This window comes from Limulus polyphemus, unplaced genomic scaffold (genome assembly GCF_000517525.1).
Source record: "Limulus polyphemus unplaced genomic scaffold, Limulus_polyphemus-2.1.2 Scaffold1150, whole genome shotgun sequence".
Lineage (NCBI taxonomy): Eukaryota > Metazoa > Arthropoda > Merostomata > Xiphosura > Limulidae > Limulus > Limulus polyphemus.
This window is the reverse complement of record NW_013666760.1, coordinates 68,723-86,504: the sequence shown is the minus strand read 5'-3', so window position 1 is coordinate 86,504 and position 17,782 is coordinate 68,723. Positions and strand designations below refer to the sequence as shown.

The following is a 17,782-nucleotide window of genomic DNA, read 5'->3' as shown; positions in this document are numbered from 1 at the left end:
TCTTTCTCGTCCAAACTTTGTAATACACAGAATTTCCACAGTCACTTTAAACTTAACTACTTTTATAAACACACTCTAGAATTCACAGCGATTCACACACTTTACTTACGGTGCCTACTGTTCGCTTGACTCAATTATCTCAATTATTTCTCTTCAATCTATCTCCGGCTTATATACTAAAAAAGAGGGCGTCTAGCAAACGCTGGGACATTCGTGATGTTGCCCGCTAAGTCACGATCCTTCTAGAAACTTCAGTGGGCATGCTCCCAGCTTCGCATGACTTCCGCTGTCGTAACATTATATTAGTGAATTTGTATGCAGTAAAAAAACAAACAGTCTTAGTAGGACATTTCATTACAGTTTGAAGCCTAAAATATGTGCCTTAATTTTATAAAATATTTTACTAAACAGTTTTAATCACTGTGCATTCTGTTCACCGTAGAGAATCGAACCACGGATTTTAGCATTGTAAGGCTGTAAATTACCGCTGAGTCATTGCGGGGTAAATCATGAAAATAGAAATACGTTCACGGAACTATACCAAAACTTCTATGCGATTTCAATTATTTGGGGTCTGTTTATTTCCACAGATGGCACCGCGAACGATTAAATGAGAAGTACTGATACTGTGATAGTGATAGATAAGAGTTAAGAATGGAAAATATTTGAACTTGAAGTTTGAGTATGTAGTTTGTAAGTTTATGTAAAAATAGAACGTTATTTGAATATTTTGATCGTTGGAAACTATAAATTATTCTTCAAATTGTCACTAAACATCAAGCATGAGAACTTCTCTGTAAGCTTCATATTTCATGAAACAAAACTTCAAAAGTAAAATAATGAAGTTGTGTTAAGCTTAAAAAAATAGAACTTATTTTTTAATATAACTTTTAAGTGAGTTAAGATTGCGCTTATAGTGTTATAGGTTGAAGTGCAGCTATTTGGCCTTCGAAACCAAACTTAAGTAAAACAGTTTTTAATTAAAATGAAATAAAATGCGTTAAAGACATTTTTAAAATTAGATTACTAGTACTGTTAGTAGTACTACAGTGTAACCCTAGTACTAGAGTTATTGCTGGTGTTGGAGAAATCGTTAAAATAAATGTCTTGGTATTTGGTTTGACATCTGCACTGTGTAGTTAACATTCAAATTAGGGGCATCTTACCTTGGTTGATACTTAATTGTGATACTTAAAAATTAAAGACATTTGCCACTGCATAAGAATAATGTCAATTTTTGTCCTTAAAAAAGTAAAGAAATAACATTAATAGGTGAGATTTATGGTATTATTTGAGTACTGATAGCTCAAGTGCTTACTAATGCTACCATTGCCAAATAAGATCATGAGTTAATACCTTTAACATTTGCCTATTGGACATGTATCTAAACCTCATAGAACTTGGTCTAAAAAATGAATTGTATGAGCTTGACTATTGGATAAAGTACTGCCTCTGTGTATGAACATATAGTAAGCCTTTGCAGGATATTGACAAATTAAGAGACATAATACTTTAATAGTAATAATACAAAATATTAGTAAGTGAATGTTTGTTTCTTTATTTCTACATGTATACTGACATGTCATACTCAGTTACAAATTAATTACTTAATGTGCAACAACTAGTCCATTTAAATATCTTACTTGTAATAAATTTAGTAATGTAACTTGGTTACTGCATGAGATTGAGAGGGAAAGCCATACCTCTTTTGCACAGATTTCATGGGGATAGACCAATATTCTGAATATATTCTGCCACTAGTACTGGAGTTTGCTTTATTCTTATTGTTATTCAACTTTTTCATTATCATTAGAATTTTGACATAATTTTTCAAAAAATTAGAAAGAATTAATTATGGGTATAAATAATATAGGTCTCTGGCATGATTACAAATATATATCAAAATATTATCAGCTTTTATCCCTAATATAACATCATACACGTACTACTGTTTATGTAATATAACAACCTGAATGAACATTAGCCTACATGTTGAACTAATTTTACATTCAATTTTCAGAATAACGGTTCTGTAGAATATTGGGTTGTAACTGATTCCAAAATTTGACCCATAGGTAGCTTTGAACAATTTATTTAGCATTCTAATTGTTAGGCTACAATGTATTGCTTGCACTCTAGACTTTGCTTAACCCACTGTGTTAAGTAAAAGTTACAGTTAAGGTTTTTGAAACTTGAATTTTTGGCTTGTAGCGTATTGTTGATCTTAATTTGTACTTCATTTGTTTTTTACAGATTTTGAATGTTATCCACTAAATGCACATATAAATATATGATGTTCTGAACTGCTAGTTTCTGATGTTATTAACAAATGAAAAACATTTTTGAAAATTGAAATGTTATTAGAGAAACAAAAGGAATATAAAAGCAGGAAAGTGATTAAAAAGAAGCAGATTAGGAGACATTCTATATGGTAAGGTAATTTGTTAGCATATACAATAAAATTATATTTAATTTTTATTTGTGTGAGGAAAGTTTTTTTTTAACTAGTTGTTTTATAGATTTAACTTACAAGGTGCTTGTTGTGTGCCTGCAGTAAAGTGTAATATGAATACTTAAAATTTTTAACCAATATGAGAAAAACACATAATATAAGAACCAGATCAAACCAAAAAATTAATGTTGCTAAATTTTGAGTTATATGTTTGGTCAGAAATATCTACAAATGTAAAAGTTTGGAATGAAAATTTTGTCATAGAAAACAAATGATGGGAATGAGTCTGCACTTTTCCATATAACCACATTATTTAATTTCTGTAGTATATATTGGTGTACAGACAACATATTAATGCTAGAAATAAACGACTTTATAACACCAAAATGTTGCTTTTATTTAATTAGACAACGTTTCACTTTACAGTTTCTTCAGAAGCATTCACTAAAACAGTGAAGAAGCTGTAAAGTGAACTGTTGAATAATCTAATTTATAACACCAAAATGTTGCTTTTATTTAATTAGACAATGTTTCACTTTACAGCTTCTTCAGAAGCATTCACTAAAACAGTGAAGAAGCTGTAAGGTGAACTGTTGAATAATCTAATTAGAAAAAAGCAACATTTTGGTGTTATAAGGTCATTTATTTCTAATATTAACCCTTTTTTTGTATTATGTCAGTGATTTAGAAAGCGTTTCAAGAGTTTTATTCCTAAATTTGCTGTTGATACTAATGTTTTCTAAAAGATGATACTGTAGATGGTCGTTCTTTACAAGGTCATAACAGTTTTACTGACTAGGCAAGAGTATGGTGAAATTAGTTTCACTATTGATAATCGTAATCACAAAATATTTCAAGCACTTTCATAAGATATAGCTTCCTTCTTTGCTGATGAATCGGAAAAGCCTATCTTTTGAAAGATTTAAATAACTTAAATTAGCCTTTCCAATTATGACTGTTTCAGATTATTCCAGTTATTCAAATCTTGTGTGAGAATAATCAATTATTTTAATGTAATTGGTTAATTAGCATGATGTTTAATTGCTTAGTAAATTCCACTAATTGGTGGGATCTAAAAATAATGCACTTTTTTTTAAATTAACATAATTATTCATTATTGTGAAAACAAACAATTGAATATAAAGGGCTGTGTTTAGTTTTTATCTATTTTGGCAGATGGATTAGTGATCTTCCATTATCTTATATCTTGTGTTCCTAAGTTAATAATTGTATGCACCATTACCGTTCAGACACTACATTCTGAATGTTTGTAACTTCTTCTTTGTCATTGTATAATGATAAAAGAACTTGCACAAATATTATATTACACAAGTTACAGCTTTTAGAGTAAGATTTGTTTTTAGAACAGGTATGATGTTTCGATCACTGGTGTGATCATTCTCAAGTACACAAGAATGAGAATGATCGCACCAATGATTGAAACATCATACCTGTTCTAAAACAAATCTTACTTACTGTAAAAGCTATAACTTGTGTATGAGAATGATCGCACCAGTGATTGAAACATCATACCTATTCTAAAACAAATCTTACTTACTGTAAAAGCTGTAACTTGTAATATCATATGATTAATCAGTAAGTAAACTCAAAGTGAAACTATTAACATACACGATTGTTTTGTAAATTTTAAGTTATTTATTTAATATAGAATGTTTACCAATATAATTCAATTTCAAAAAAACTCAAATACTATTTAAAACTTTCCATGATTGAATTGTGTGGAGTGAGTGCACTTTGTACTTGCATTATTTTTGGTTGATATTTCAGACCTCTGGTATAAGTATGCATGTTCTGCATTAGGCCCATAGCTTTACTGAACTAAAATAAATATATGTGTTGTATACATGAATTTTAAATCAATCATTTCTAGCATGGTATCTGACTTTTTCTATCCAAATATGGGAGGTGTGGAAAGTCACATTTACCAGCTGTCTCAATGTCTGTTGGCTAGAGGACACAAAGTAATTGTCATCACACATGCCTATGGCAACAGAAAGGGTATTAGATACATGACCTCAGGACTAAAAGTAAGTTTTGTTTAGATAATATGTTTTAATGCAAACTACAAACACATGGCATATGTATTTATGTTCAAGAAAAAATGTGCACTTTGCTCATTATAAAGAGGGTTGAGTATGCTATATTTAAAGAACTAAATATTCAAATAATCAAGTCACATGACCACCAAACTAATTTCAGTTAGATGGTTGTTTTTATTACATTAATTGAATAGCTTACGGGACACTGTGTAATCACTGCACATGGATAATCAGTTAAATCACCTAGCTCTAATGGTCATTCACTTGAAAACATTGTGAAACATCATCTCTCATACATTATCCAGTATTAAACTCATTCTCTTTTTTTAGGTATCTTTAAAATCAGCTGTTGAAAGAATGTTTTGAATGATATAAACCTTTTATTAAAAATTTTATATTTTACTTACAAAAGCAAATTAGTGAGTATCAACATTATTTGAATACAAAAAACAACAACTAAAGTCTGCAGAACATGCCATTAAAATGTATTTGATGTAGGGTTTGGTTGAATACAGCTTTTTGAATTATGATAGTTATATTTTTGCATTAAGAGATGAAGATAGTTTTAAATTAAATGATAGTTTTATATTGATAACAGTTTTTCAGTTTCTGAATAAAGATGTTTTAACCTCTTCAGTTCATTTCGACTAAAAGAAAGAAAAGTAGCTTTAGGTACACATATTATTTTGGTTAAGAAAAAATTATTCTCATAGGCAGAATCTGTTTTTGTATCTAGGAGCAAATTCTCTCCTTCTTAGCATTGATTCTGTTAATAGATGTCTGGATATTTGTGTGATACATATTGGTGTATATACAGGGGTGTTGTATCTTTGTGTGATACATGTTGGTGTATATGCAGGGGTGTTGTATCTTTGTGTGATACATATTGGTGTATATACAGGGGTGTTGGATCTTTGTGTGATACATGTTGGTGTATATACAGGGGTGTTGTATCTTTGTGTATATGCAGGGGTGTTGTATCTTTGTGTGATACATGTTGGTGTATATGCAGGGGTGTTGTATCTTTGTGTGATACATATTGGTGTATATACAGGGGTGTTGGATCTTTGTGTGATACATGTTGGTGTATATACAGGGGTGTTGGATATTTGTGTGATACATGTTGGTTTATATGTTTATAGTTCGGGCAAACCCGGCCCCAGCACACTCCTGTGTATATGTACTGAAAACATTATTTTTTTTTTAAAAAAAACATTTGTAGACTTTATTAATGCAGTACGGAGCCAATCCATAATTAATTAATCTTCAAATTACCAATTTGTTTACCTACCATTGACTGCCAGTGATTCTGCATCTTGCTGACATTTAATAATGTGTTAAGAACTGACTGAAAAACATAGGTGAAATTACCCTTTTTTTTCTGTGGAGAATACATAGAAAATAATAGCAGTAATTTGTTGGATTAGATCCCAATATTGGGGGTATTTTTTTACTTTTTTGTGTGACTTGTGTGTTATTAGAAACATGGTAACCAACAAAGTTGTAGGCCCACAAATAATCTGGTGCATAAATTTAAAAAAATGTGTTTATGTATTGGGTGAGGTTGACATGGTAATTCTAGAAGTCTCTTAAACTACAAAATAATTCACTTTTTCTAAAACCCAAAACAAAAAAATGGAGAGTTTTTGGTTAAGCTTTAACTCTAGTTTTATTATGTTTAATAAGTTTTGTTTTTTCAGGTTTACTATCTTCCACTTTTGGTGATCTACAACCAATGCACACTTCCCACATTATTTTCGACACTTCCTTTACTACGCAACATTTTTATACGAGAGAAAGTCACTGTGGTACACGGTCATTCTGTGAGTTTTTATATGGTTGTTCAAAATTTTTCACAATAACTGTGTTTCACATGACATTTGGTTCAAAAATAATGAGCTAATTTTATGGTTCATAAGAAGTTCTTTTTATATGAAGAAACTATCTTCCTAAGCAGTGAGCTTGCACTGCCACTATCTTTTTAAACAAATGTAAATTAATTTTTAATTTGCATTACTTAAAATGTATTCTCTATTGTAAATAAACATATACTTTTGAAATCTATAGTTGCACAATGTGAAAAAAGAAGACTGAAAGTTAGGTACTTGTAAAAAGGGGATTGCATAACTATATATTAAGTTGTGAACAAAAACACTAGAAGATGAGTGCTTGAAAAAATTAGAAAGTATGGGAAGAGTCATAGAATCATATAAAAACTATAATATGTGTGACTTATCAACAAACTAAAAAGAATGATATGTATTGAAGATAAAACAGAAATGTGATGTTCATACAAAGAACCATAAGAGTGGTAGTTTTCAAAAAACCAGAAATGTGATATCTATATAAAGAACCAGCAGTGTGATGTGTTTGTACGAAGAATCAGATGTGAGGAATACAAGAAACTTAATAATTGTGATACAGAAAAAACTGAAAAGAAGAAGTTAAAGATTAATTATACTTTGTCATATGACATAAAGTTAGACCTGTTATATTTTTAACACTACATTCATAATCTAGTCCCTTAGGGATTTTCAAGAATTAGAAGAGTGTGAATTAATAGTATTTCAAGTTTGACTACACTATATTCATCATATCCATTGCTGACTAAGTATTTCACTCAATCCAGAGTTCTTCAGACTGGCTGGGATACAACGAATGCAGCAGTGCTTGGAACACTATTTATATGGGTCATTTGTTAAAACAACAATTGTTATTGTGAGAACACCTTTTACAAACTTACTAAACAAGATTATAATTAATTATACTTGTCTTAAGATGTTAAAAATATAATAGGCTTAACATAATGTCTTATTACAAGTATAATTAGTTATAATCATGCTTCACAAGCTTGTAAAAAGCATTTGCACCATAGAAACTTAAAAAGTTAGGCTTAAAGAAAAAATTAAAAGCAGAGTGTTGTACAAAAGATATTTACATCATAACAGTTGTCATACTTGAAAATTGCTGATATAAATAGTGCCTAGACCAATACTATATCTGATGAATCCCAGACATCCTGAAGAACTCCAGTGTTGGTGAAAGGCCTTGTCAGAACTTGATATGGCAGATGCGGTGCAGCTGACATTTTAAAACACATTCTCCTTTGCTTTCACTCATGGGTTCTTGGAAAATGACTAAAGGAAATAAAACTACATTCAGCCTTTTACTAACAAATGGAAAAGTTTTTCTTAAAATCTACATTTCAGTCAGGTATGCTTTTTTTCAGATTAGTATTTTAACAATAGAATTACAGAAAGTTCTTTTTTGTTTTGGTTTACACTAAACTGAAGAAGAGGTGCTTCTACCAAGAACATAGTGTCTGGAAAATAAGAAACCGTAATTTTTTATTGAATAACTAATTTTAATGTTAGTTTAACCATTCATTGTTATTTAAGTCATCTTGCCACAGCATTTTCATGAATAAAAAAAACAAGGGGTACATGGATACTGAGAAGTTAGTTTTACAGAGAAACTCAGAAGTGGGACTTGTACAGAAAAAAACTGAGAGCTATGAAACCCAGACATTCATGAAAATAGCAAGTGTTTAAAAGTTAGCAATTTTATAAAGAATCAAAATAAGTGTAACATCCAAAAATACTAAACCAAAATTAAAGGATGACATATATTTGGAGAAATTGAATTTTCCTTCTTTTTTCTTCCACCCCTCCATATCATACAGGCTTTTTCTGCTCTAGCCTTGGAGTCTGTATTTCATGCCAACACTATGGGAATCAAAACTGTGTTCACTGATCACTCTTTATTTGGGTTTGCTGATGCCAGTGCTATAATTACCAATAAACTACTTCAGATGGCCTTGATTCTGTGTAATCATGTAATCTGTGTATCACATGTTGGGTAAGTGTTATTTTGAATGACGTAAATTATTCTTCGGTCTTAATAACCCGTTCTTGCTCAACATTACTCTTTCATTTTCAGGTTGATCATCTCCTTATTGCTGATCATGATGAGAAGTTGCTAGTAGAGCTTCTTAGCTAGGGTTATTGTGGTTATCTAAAATAAAGTTTAGATCCATCTTTATCAAAAAAAGAGTTGTGGAAATGTTGTAGTCCTCATTACCAGTTTAATATCAGTTTAATATGACTTCATTCTCCATTTTCAAGTTTTTATTCTCATCCAACCAGAGAAAATGATCTGTAGAGTGTAGGTAGTGGTCCATTTTGAAAATCCAAGGGAACATCCAAGAAAGGAAAAAAAAACCCTGAATAAATGTAATTTAATATTGTCAAAAGTTAAATGATTAAAATAAAGGTAACTGCTCTCTAATCATATTTTGTATCCATCGTTCACTTGCTCATCTGGAAATATTAAATAGTGAGTTAACAAGTTTCTAACTGAATGCATAATTTAAATGTTTATTAAAGTAAGTTTTATCTGTTAACTTTAATTTATAGTAAAATATTTCTGACCAGTTGGATCTTATTTAAAAACTTAAAATAGTTTATATCAAAAAATATGTTTTTTAGTCAAATAAATTTTTATTGCCATTTGTAATGTTAGAAATAATGTAAATGCATTTAAATGTTGTGTCATATACATACAGAATTTTATAATAGTAGAAAAACAATGGTTCAACAATCAAAACCTATTATTTTGATATTCATGCACCTCTCTTTTTTTGCCTGTGAATGATAGCATTGATCTTCTGTACTATACTAAAAATGTAACAATGCTATCATGTATTGTTTTGATTTTCATTCTAATCTCATTCATTTGTACATCTTGTTATGTTCACTGAACTCATGTCAGCCAGAATATTGTCATTAGTGATATGAAACCACAACTACAGCAATCACTGAAAACACACTTAAGGTAGCACTGACCCTTAAAACTGGGCGTGCTGGGAAGACACTGTTAAACACTTCTTATAACCTTTGAGTTGAGCACAAAACAAGGTATGATGTAAAATCTGAAAATGTACTTTCAGTCATATATGCAATATACATAATTAATGCAGCAGGGATAAAGAAAGACATAACATAAACTGTTTTAACACCATAACACTACAGGTTAATTAGTAAATATTTTAAGACAATAATGAGATATTTATGTAGAAATAAGGTTAAACTTTTGATTTAGGCTAAATTTTTAAAATATTGGGTCTCTCTTCGAGGGTTAATGCTACCTTCATGAATACGTATTTAGAATGAAAAACAATATTACAATAAATTCATAAATATATATATATTATTTTCATACAACCATAAAAAACATAGCTAGTGTTCAAACCCTTCGATGCTGAGAAGACATCATTTTTACAAATTTTTCTGTTAAGCTATTTTAATTTGAAGGTTAACACTTGTGGCAATTGTTTTTAAATGCAGAAATAAAAACAGTAATCACCCAACCAGTTTATGTTATTGAATACACAACACACCCTTGATATTACTTCATGTCTGGTAGAGTTAGAAATAGCTTGTAACCAAAGATACATGTTGATCAATTAGTAATGTAAGAGTTGTAAAATTATAATGTTATGCTGGTCCAGTTAAAACAATGACAAATCTTCCATGTATTGATTTGAATAACTGGTTTATTAGCTACTTTTACAAAATATTTCACTTTCCCAAACAATATCAGACTCGGGGTTAACTACCCAATTTTGATGCCACACAATAAAGTTGTTTCTATGATACCAGAACTAGGCCTAACTACCCAGTTTCTAGGCTACGCAGTTAAGTTGTTTCTCTGATATCGGACTGCATCACAAAGAGGTGAAAAGAAATGCTTGTCTTCTCTACTTTGAGGCAAAACAAGATAAAACATGGAATGAAATATTTTTACGGTGTGTTATTATATGTTATTAGACAAGTAACAGAAGCTTGAAAAACTTCATATTAATTGTTTAAGCATTAACTAATTATAGTTTGTAAAATAAGTTGTAGCTGTTTATTGAAATGGTTACATTTATCTTGCTTCTTAATTAAGGAGGTACTTAAAATCCATAAACTAAATTTTCCCGTATTTTATAAACTGATATTTAGTATTACACAATAAAGGAATTTACCCCATCCCCACAAGATAACTTGTCACTCTTACTAAAGTATTTCTTTACTTTTTCATCAGAAAAGAGAATACAGTGTTGAGAGCTAAGGTGAGACCATCATTAGTATCTGTTATTCCAAATGCAGTTGACACAACTATTTTTACCCCTGATCCAAGCAAGAGAAACCCAGATAATGGTATGAATAAAAAATGTAATTAAAATTGTTGTATTTATGACTATTGAACAGTGTTGATATTAGATAGCAAGATTGTAAGTTTGTGAAAATCAGTATCTCAAACTTTAAAGCTATGGTAGCACTTAGCTGTTTGTTTTATTAAATGTGAGATATTTCCAGCATAGATAAAAAATTTAATCAGTGATACTCTTACATGTATTGTCTGATTTAAAAGTATCTTTCACTGTATTTAGTTAAATGAATTGAGTGTTTTAGTCATTTTGTATTAAGTATCAGTGTGAAATGTAACAGTTTATTTTCATCACAAATATACTAAACTGTCTTTTGTTTTGCAGAATTGGTTCAAAAATTAAAGAGGACATTTCTTATAATCTTTTTGTCTAGTGACCATTGTAGTTATCAGTAGACTTGTTTACCGAAAAGGAGTAGATCTTCTAGCAGGGGTTATCCCTATTTTGTGTAAAGACTATCCACAAGTTCATTTCCTCATAGGTATGTAAGTATTCTTGCTAAGGACGTTAATCTTCAACCACAGTTGATTCCATAATCTTGCATATTTTAATATCCCATTAGATTGGTCTTTTTATTTTTAACTTGTACTTTTATCATCAGTAAATCAATGGTGATTCATTACTATTATCTGTAGTAAATTACTAGTAAATCAGTACCTTTATCATCAGTAAATTACTAGTCAATCAGTACCTTTATCGTCAGTAAATCATTGATAAATTAGTACCTTTATCATCAGTAAGTTACTGGCAAATCAGTACCTGTATGATCAGTAAATCAGTGGTGAGTCAGTACCTTTCTTATCAGTAATTAAATAGTGAATCGGTATTTTTTTTGTCAGTAAATCAATGTTAAATCAGTACATTTCTTATTTGTAAATCAGTGGTAAATCAGTACCTTATCAGTAAGTCAATGATAAATCAGTATCTTTATGATCAGTAAATCAGCAGTGAGTCAGTACCTTTCTTATCAGTAATTCAATAGTGAATCAGTATTTTTTTGTCAGTAAATTAATGTTAAATCAGTACATTTCTCATCAGTAAATCAGTACCTTTCTCATCAGTAAATCAACAAACAACTTGACATACTGTCCCAGATCTTAAGTTAGTATACAAACTATAGGATTTATATACAATGTTTATATCTACCAGACTTGTGATTCTAGCTACATGAAGGCTGTTATTAATTCTTCAATAATTATGTTGACTTTCAAGTTTATTTGTGCTACTTACAATTTGACATTTTGATGTTTCTAATTTGTTCTTCATTAAGTCTAACTAAATGTATAACTTTCTGTTTACATACTTTTGTTGATGAAAGTTGGTAATTTAAAGATTAAAAGATATAAAGGTATAAACAGCTACCTAATTACACTTACAGGAGGAGAAGGACCAAAAAGAATAGACCTAGAAGAGGTGCGAGAACGCCACCAACTTCAAGATCGTGTTACAATGTTAGGTGCTGTTGATCACAATAAAGTGAGAGATGTAAGTGTGTAAAATTTCATTATTATTAAGTATTTGTGAACTTATTTTTTAAACTTTAAAGCCAGTTTATCAAGTCAAATGTGGATTGAATAATTTCTAAATATTTGAAACATATGTTGCTGGATAAAAAGAAAAAAAACTTGGTAATTAGAAACCAAATTACAATGCTAAAGTGATTAAAATCACAGCTCTTTCCTGCCCTTTGCTCTTTGCTACTGTTAACCCTATGAATACAACAGAGTCAAAGTGTGCATGTCAAAACTTTCAAAAAATTACATACATAATGTTATTAAACAACTTTATTATCAATATATGCCAATAAACTTGGCATCAAAACATAGCATATAATTCAATTTTAATATTATCTGAGTTTTAATTTCTATAGGAAATATAAGAAAAATTCTCAACCTTCACTCTTCAGTGTCACCTGACATGTTCGGCTTTGATCTGTTCCTCTTAGAATTTTCTGTCATCACAAATAAACTCCTGAGGCTTACAACTAAGTAGAAACTCAAAGTACACATACTGCCAATAAAGCAAATAAAATCTGAACTTTTTTCATTCTTGATTTGCTGAGATATCAATAAATTTGTAAAACCCACTAGAGAAGTTCCTCTCGTCTTTTCATGCCAATTATCAACTCATCTGATAGACTTGTTTATAAGATCATATTATGCTGTACAGGAATCTTAATACCATTTGTTTACATTTCATGTTAAAGATGATAGTTCACAAGAAAATGTTTGAAGTGTGTTGAGTTAAATTGTTACTTCTAGCAGTACAAACATTTTTTGACACATTTATCGTTTAGTTAGAAAGCCAAATAAAGTACAGTAGTTTTGAAATGTTCTGTCATAGTATGTAATGTATTTTTTGTGTTGTAAAATACATATTTGAAAGTTATATGAATCATGTTTTGGGCAACCAGCGTAGTAAGAAAAAAAAGGGTTACTGAAATATAGCATCCAAGTGCAAACAGACCTCAGTACATAAAATATGTTATAAATTTCTTTTTTTTTATGCATGTGTTTTACTTATTATTGTATATTTTTTCAACAAAAGTCACTAAAAATTAAAAATGTTTTAGGAACTTAAGCTTAGAAGCTCAAACTATATGAAATTTGATTGTTTTGTTTACTATATCTATAGGAGAATCATGTATGATCTCTCACTGTGATTTATTGCTTTTCACAGAATAATAAACAGTTTTCAAGGAACAAAGTCTGCCAATAAAACAATAAAAAACTGGTGTGAGAAGGTTAAAATTGTTAAAATAATTAAATTGAAGATCTGGCAACAAATAATACATTAGAATATGAAAATTGGTGCATCAAATTTCGAGAATCAAAGTTTTCTTTGCATTAGCAAAGAGTCAGTTTAATTTAGTTTAGATATTGGGAACTAGATAAGAATCACTCTTTGTAATGTGTGATTAATCTTTATGTGTGACTGACATGATTAGGTCGGCGTATGAAAGGCATAAAAATTTACTCATGCCTGTTGCCAAATGCTCCAAGTAATCACGTTAGGCATTTAAAAATCTAAAAAGATATGCTAGATTGGCATGGAAAAGATGTTGGCATTCATCTCATGCTATATAATAAAAAACATTGTCGTTTGTGGCCATTATAAAGGGGAATGTACTCTGAATGTGAAAAAGATTTTGTATTTTAATATGATGAGTTTATGATTTTGCTACCCCAAATTATAATAAATGCAGGCTTTCTTCTGCTTATATTGTCTATTAACTTGTACATCATATGGCTGATTCTATAAGTTACCAAATATACTCTTGTCCAATGATTGTAGGTCAAAACTAGAAAATTGAAAATCTAAGCTATAATGTCCTATGTTTAGAATCATTGCTACAATACAAGTGTGGTTTCCCATTTAGTAGTGTATAGTTGTATGAATTTATGCAATCCAAGCACTAGGTTTATGCCCAGATCTAAAATAAATTGTAGCATGTCCATATGATATGATATCTAACTACCACTTAGATCCAAATGAACATCTAGGCTAGCCTTGTAAACTTTAGGTTTCACCCATGTGGCACTGGTTCCTCAATGTAGGAAAGCCCCAGTCAAAAAAAAAAAAGAGCACTCAGGATTTGGAAGAGAAGAAACAAATTACAATAAATAGAGACAAAATTTTGAGAAGGGTTGAATTTTTTTATTGACCAAACGTCTCTTCTAGCACTTAAAAATGTTGATGACAGTGCCTAAGTAACTCTTAAAAAGAAATATTAAACTTGTTCCTTGATATGAATAAAGGAATGATAAGTAACTTGTATCAAAACCATACTGTAAATTCATATAACAAGATATGTAGAATAATGTGCAATCTTTTGGTTTAGGTTTTGGTTTGTGGGGACATCTTTTTGAATGCTTCATTGACAGAAGCTTTCTGTATGTCTATAGTTGAAGCTGCAGCATGTGGGTAAGTTTTTATAGAAATTCTTAGCTCAAACATTCTATACTATTCATATATTATGTAATAACATATAGTTCTTATAGAAATTCTTAGCTCAAACATTCTATACTATTCATATATTATGTAATAACATATAGTTCTTATAGAAATTCTTATTAAAGCATTCTATGCTATTTACATATTGTGGAATAATATATAGTTCTTATAGAAATTCTTATTAAAGCAATCTATGCTATTTACATATTGTGGAATAACATATAGTTCTTATAGAAATACTTAGCTCAAACATTCTATACTATTTACATATTGTGGAATAACATATACTTCTTATAGAAATACTTAGCTCAAACATTCTATACTATTTACATATTGTGGAATAACATAGTATAGATATTCTAATTAAAACATTCTATACTATTTATATATTATGGAATAACATATAGTTCTTATAGAAATTCTTAGCTCAAACATTACTATTTACATATTGTGGAATAACATATAGTTCTTATAGATATTCTAATTAAAACATTCTATACTATTTATATATTATGGAATAACATATAGTTATTATAGAAATTCTTAGCTAAAACATTCTATACTATTTATATATTATGGAATAACATATAGTTATTATAGAAATTCTTAGCTAAAACATTCTGTACTATTTACATATTGTGGAATAACATATGTAACTGCGTAACGTGTTAAAATGTTTTTGTTCTTTTTTATTTCACCTAAATTTTGTGTTAAATGTACTGAGCATGGCTCAAACTGTTCGCAGAGGCTTATAAACATATGTTAAGTAAAGGCAGAGCCTTGCCAACTGATTAAAAAATAACTAAGAAAAGTTTTCTCTTAGTCCTGAGTCTTAAGTTAATCAATTGACTGTGATTACTTGCAATATGGTTATAACTGTGATAACAAAAATTAGAAAATGTTCTTTTTTTCTTAAATTTCTTTCCATTTTGGTATAAATCTTCATTTTCTCCTGGTATACGTAACCAGAAGTTATGTAAAGTCTACAGGAAAAATAATGTTTTTATTGAAATATGATTTCACCAGTTAAAATTCTAGATAAGTAGACATTTCACAGAAGTTATCTTTCTCAATTTATCCAACATGTTTTCTTAAAAACTAAGGTTGAGTAGATTCTTAGCTAAATTTTAAAACTGAGATTAATGTGATGTAATATTAACAAACCTTTGTAATCAATGTCAAAACAGTTCTTGATTTGGGCAAAATAATAGTGATATACTTTTGCTTCTCTCCAGGTGGTCAAAGATGATGAAACAATTATAGTGAATCATAATTGAATAGATACTAGGAAAAAAAGTCATCTGACAGTATCATTCAAAAAAATAGTTTAAACTTAATTTAGAGTATTTAACTGAGACAAAGAATTTGAAAATTAATTTTTATTAGTAAATCATTCTTTATACAACTACAATTACATGCTGGTAAATCATATGCAGGGAAACCTAATGAAATTTTAGCAGTTTGAACATCTTTTTAATGTGATTTGTAAGATTATTTTTGTATTGATATACTAAAATGTTTAGCTTGCTTGTCTACATGGTTTGTGCCTTAACATTTCTGTTATATGTCATCATATAAAAAAGGAACATCTACAAATGCATTTAATAAGAGTTACATGCACAGATCAGCACTTAAATACTTGTTTCAAATATATTTAGGCCAAAAAATCAAATAACTATATTTTGTATCAGTGTTTTTTGGAACTATATCCAAATTATATGTAGTATTTGTGTTTAGAGGCGAGTTCAGTATTTTGAAAATGGAATGTGAAATATTTTAAAGTAAAAAACTAAAATCATTGCCCACCATGCTCCACTAACATGGTTTCTAAACTGTGGTTCACAAAATGTATCAGTATGAATAATAAAACTAAATATAGTAAAACTTAAACGTATTTTTATTTACAACTTATTCATAAGAGCTCTCCTAAACTTCACTTGAATACAGTAAAACAATATCCCTTCTCCTTCATTTCAACATGATACCAGAAAATTGCCTGACTACTCAGGTCGGTCATAAGTTGGGAACCAACCCCTGCTTTAAGAAAAAATTTCACTCGCCACATTGTATTTTTCTAAATTATACAAACAGAATGATGATAATTGAAAAAATTATTAACATGAAAGGAGATTATATACTTATGATAAATAAAATATCTTGCTGCAAGAATCAAATAAAACAGGACTAAATGCAAGAAAACAAAATGATAAGTTGAGAATATTTCAAAATTCACCCTATGATATAGCTTTTTGTATGTCCAAAGGTCAGTGTTCATGTAAAAGACTGACAAGAAAATATTATAAACATGCAATGAATATTCTCTGAAAAGCTAAATAACATGAATTATTTTAACTCAGTGAAACTCCAATATTAGCAATTGCTGGATATTTTGTTTTTTAATCTACTTAAGGCCCACAGTTGCAATTCTTGATTAAAGAGTATAGTACAAAGTTATTAGATATATTAAATTTCTTTCCTCTGGAGCTAATGACAGTTTATAAAAATTGTCCAGTCAATGTTTCATTTTTTCAAAATGTAAATTAAAATTTTCATTATGCATGTATTAATTATAGTATAATGACCAAAACAAAAATATAAGTTATGCAATATTACAATGAGTAAATATAATTACAAAAGTATTATATAGTTTCTTCTCTAGTTTGCAGGTTGTAAGTACTAAAGTTGGTGGAGTGCCTGAAGTTTTACCACCAGACCTGGTGTGGTTGACAGAACCTAGCATAGCTGGTAAGTAAATGATTTCTCACTCACTTCCAGTCTTGGTGTGGTTGACAGAACCTAGTATAGCTGGTAAGTAAATATTACCAGACCTGGTGGGGTTGACAGAACCTAGTATAGCTGGTAAGTAAATGTTATCCCACTCACTTCCAGACCTGCTGTGGTTAACAGAACCTAGAATAGCTGGTAAGTAAATGTTACCAGACCTGGTGGGGTTGACAGAACCTAGTAAAACTAGTAAGTAAATGTTTTCTCACTCACTTCCTGTACCCCAGTGGCACAGCGGTATGTCTGCGGACTTACAATGTTAGAATCCGGGTTTCGATACCCGTGGTGGGCAGAACACAGATAGCCCAATGTGTAGCT

The 17,782-nt window shown here is 29.7% G+C and overlaps 1 protein-coding gene across 8 annotated transcripts in view; it reads left to right on the top strand.

Moving 5' to 3' along the window:
* Window positions 1-596: 596 nt before the first annotated feature.
* Window positions 597-17,782, top strand: part of LOC106462360 (phosphatidylinositol N-acetylglucosaminyltransferase subunit A-like) — a 31,657-nt gene continuing 14,471 nt past the window's right edge. For 3 of the 8 annotated variants that reach the window (XM_013922277.2, XM_022389601.1, XM_022389607.1), the window contains exons 1-10: window positions 628-796; window positions 2,254-2,431; window positions 4,344-4,500; window positions 6,213-6,335; window positions 8,195-8,370; window positions 10,600-10,715; window positions 11,100-11,207; window positions 12,105-12,211; window positions 14,568-14,650; window positions 17,340-17,425. In XM_013922277.2, the coding sequence (XP_013777731.2) occupies window positions 2,355-2,431; window positions 4,344-4,500; window positions 6,213-6,335; window positions 8,195-8,370; window positions 10,600-10,715; window positions 11,100-11,207; window positions 12,105-12,211; window positions 14,568-14,650; window positions 17,340-17,425 (1,033 nt within the window). In that variant the 5' untranslated portion in view covers window positions 628-796; window positions 2,254-2,354. Of the gene's footprint in view, window positions 797-2,253; window positions 2,432-4,343; window positions 4,501-6,212; window positions 6,336-8,194; window positions 8,371-10,599; window positions 10,716-11,099; window positions 11,208-12,104; window positions 12,212-14,567; window positions 14,651-17,339; window positions 17,426-17,782 lie in introns of those variants that run through there. The other 5 variants (XM_022389602.1, XM_022389604.1, XM_022389605.1 and 2 more) reach the window with 5 other exon arrangements.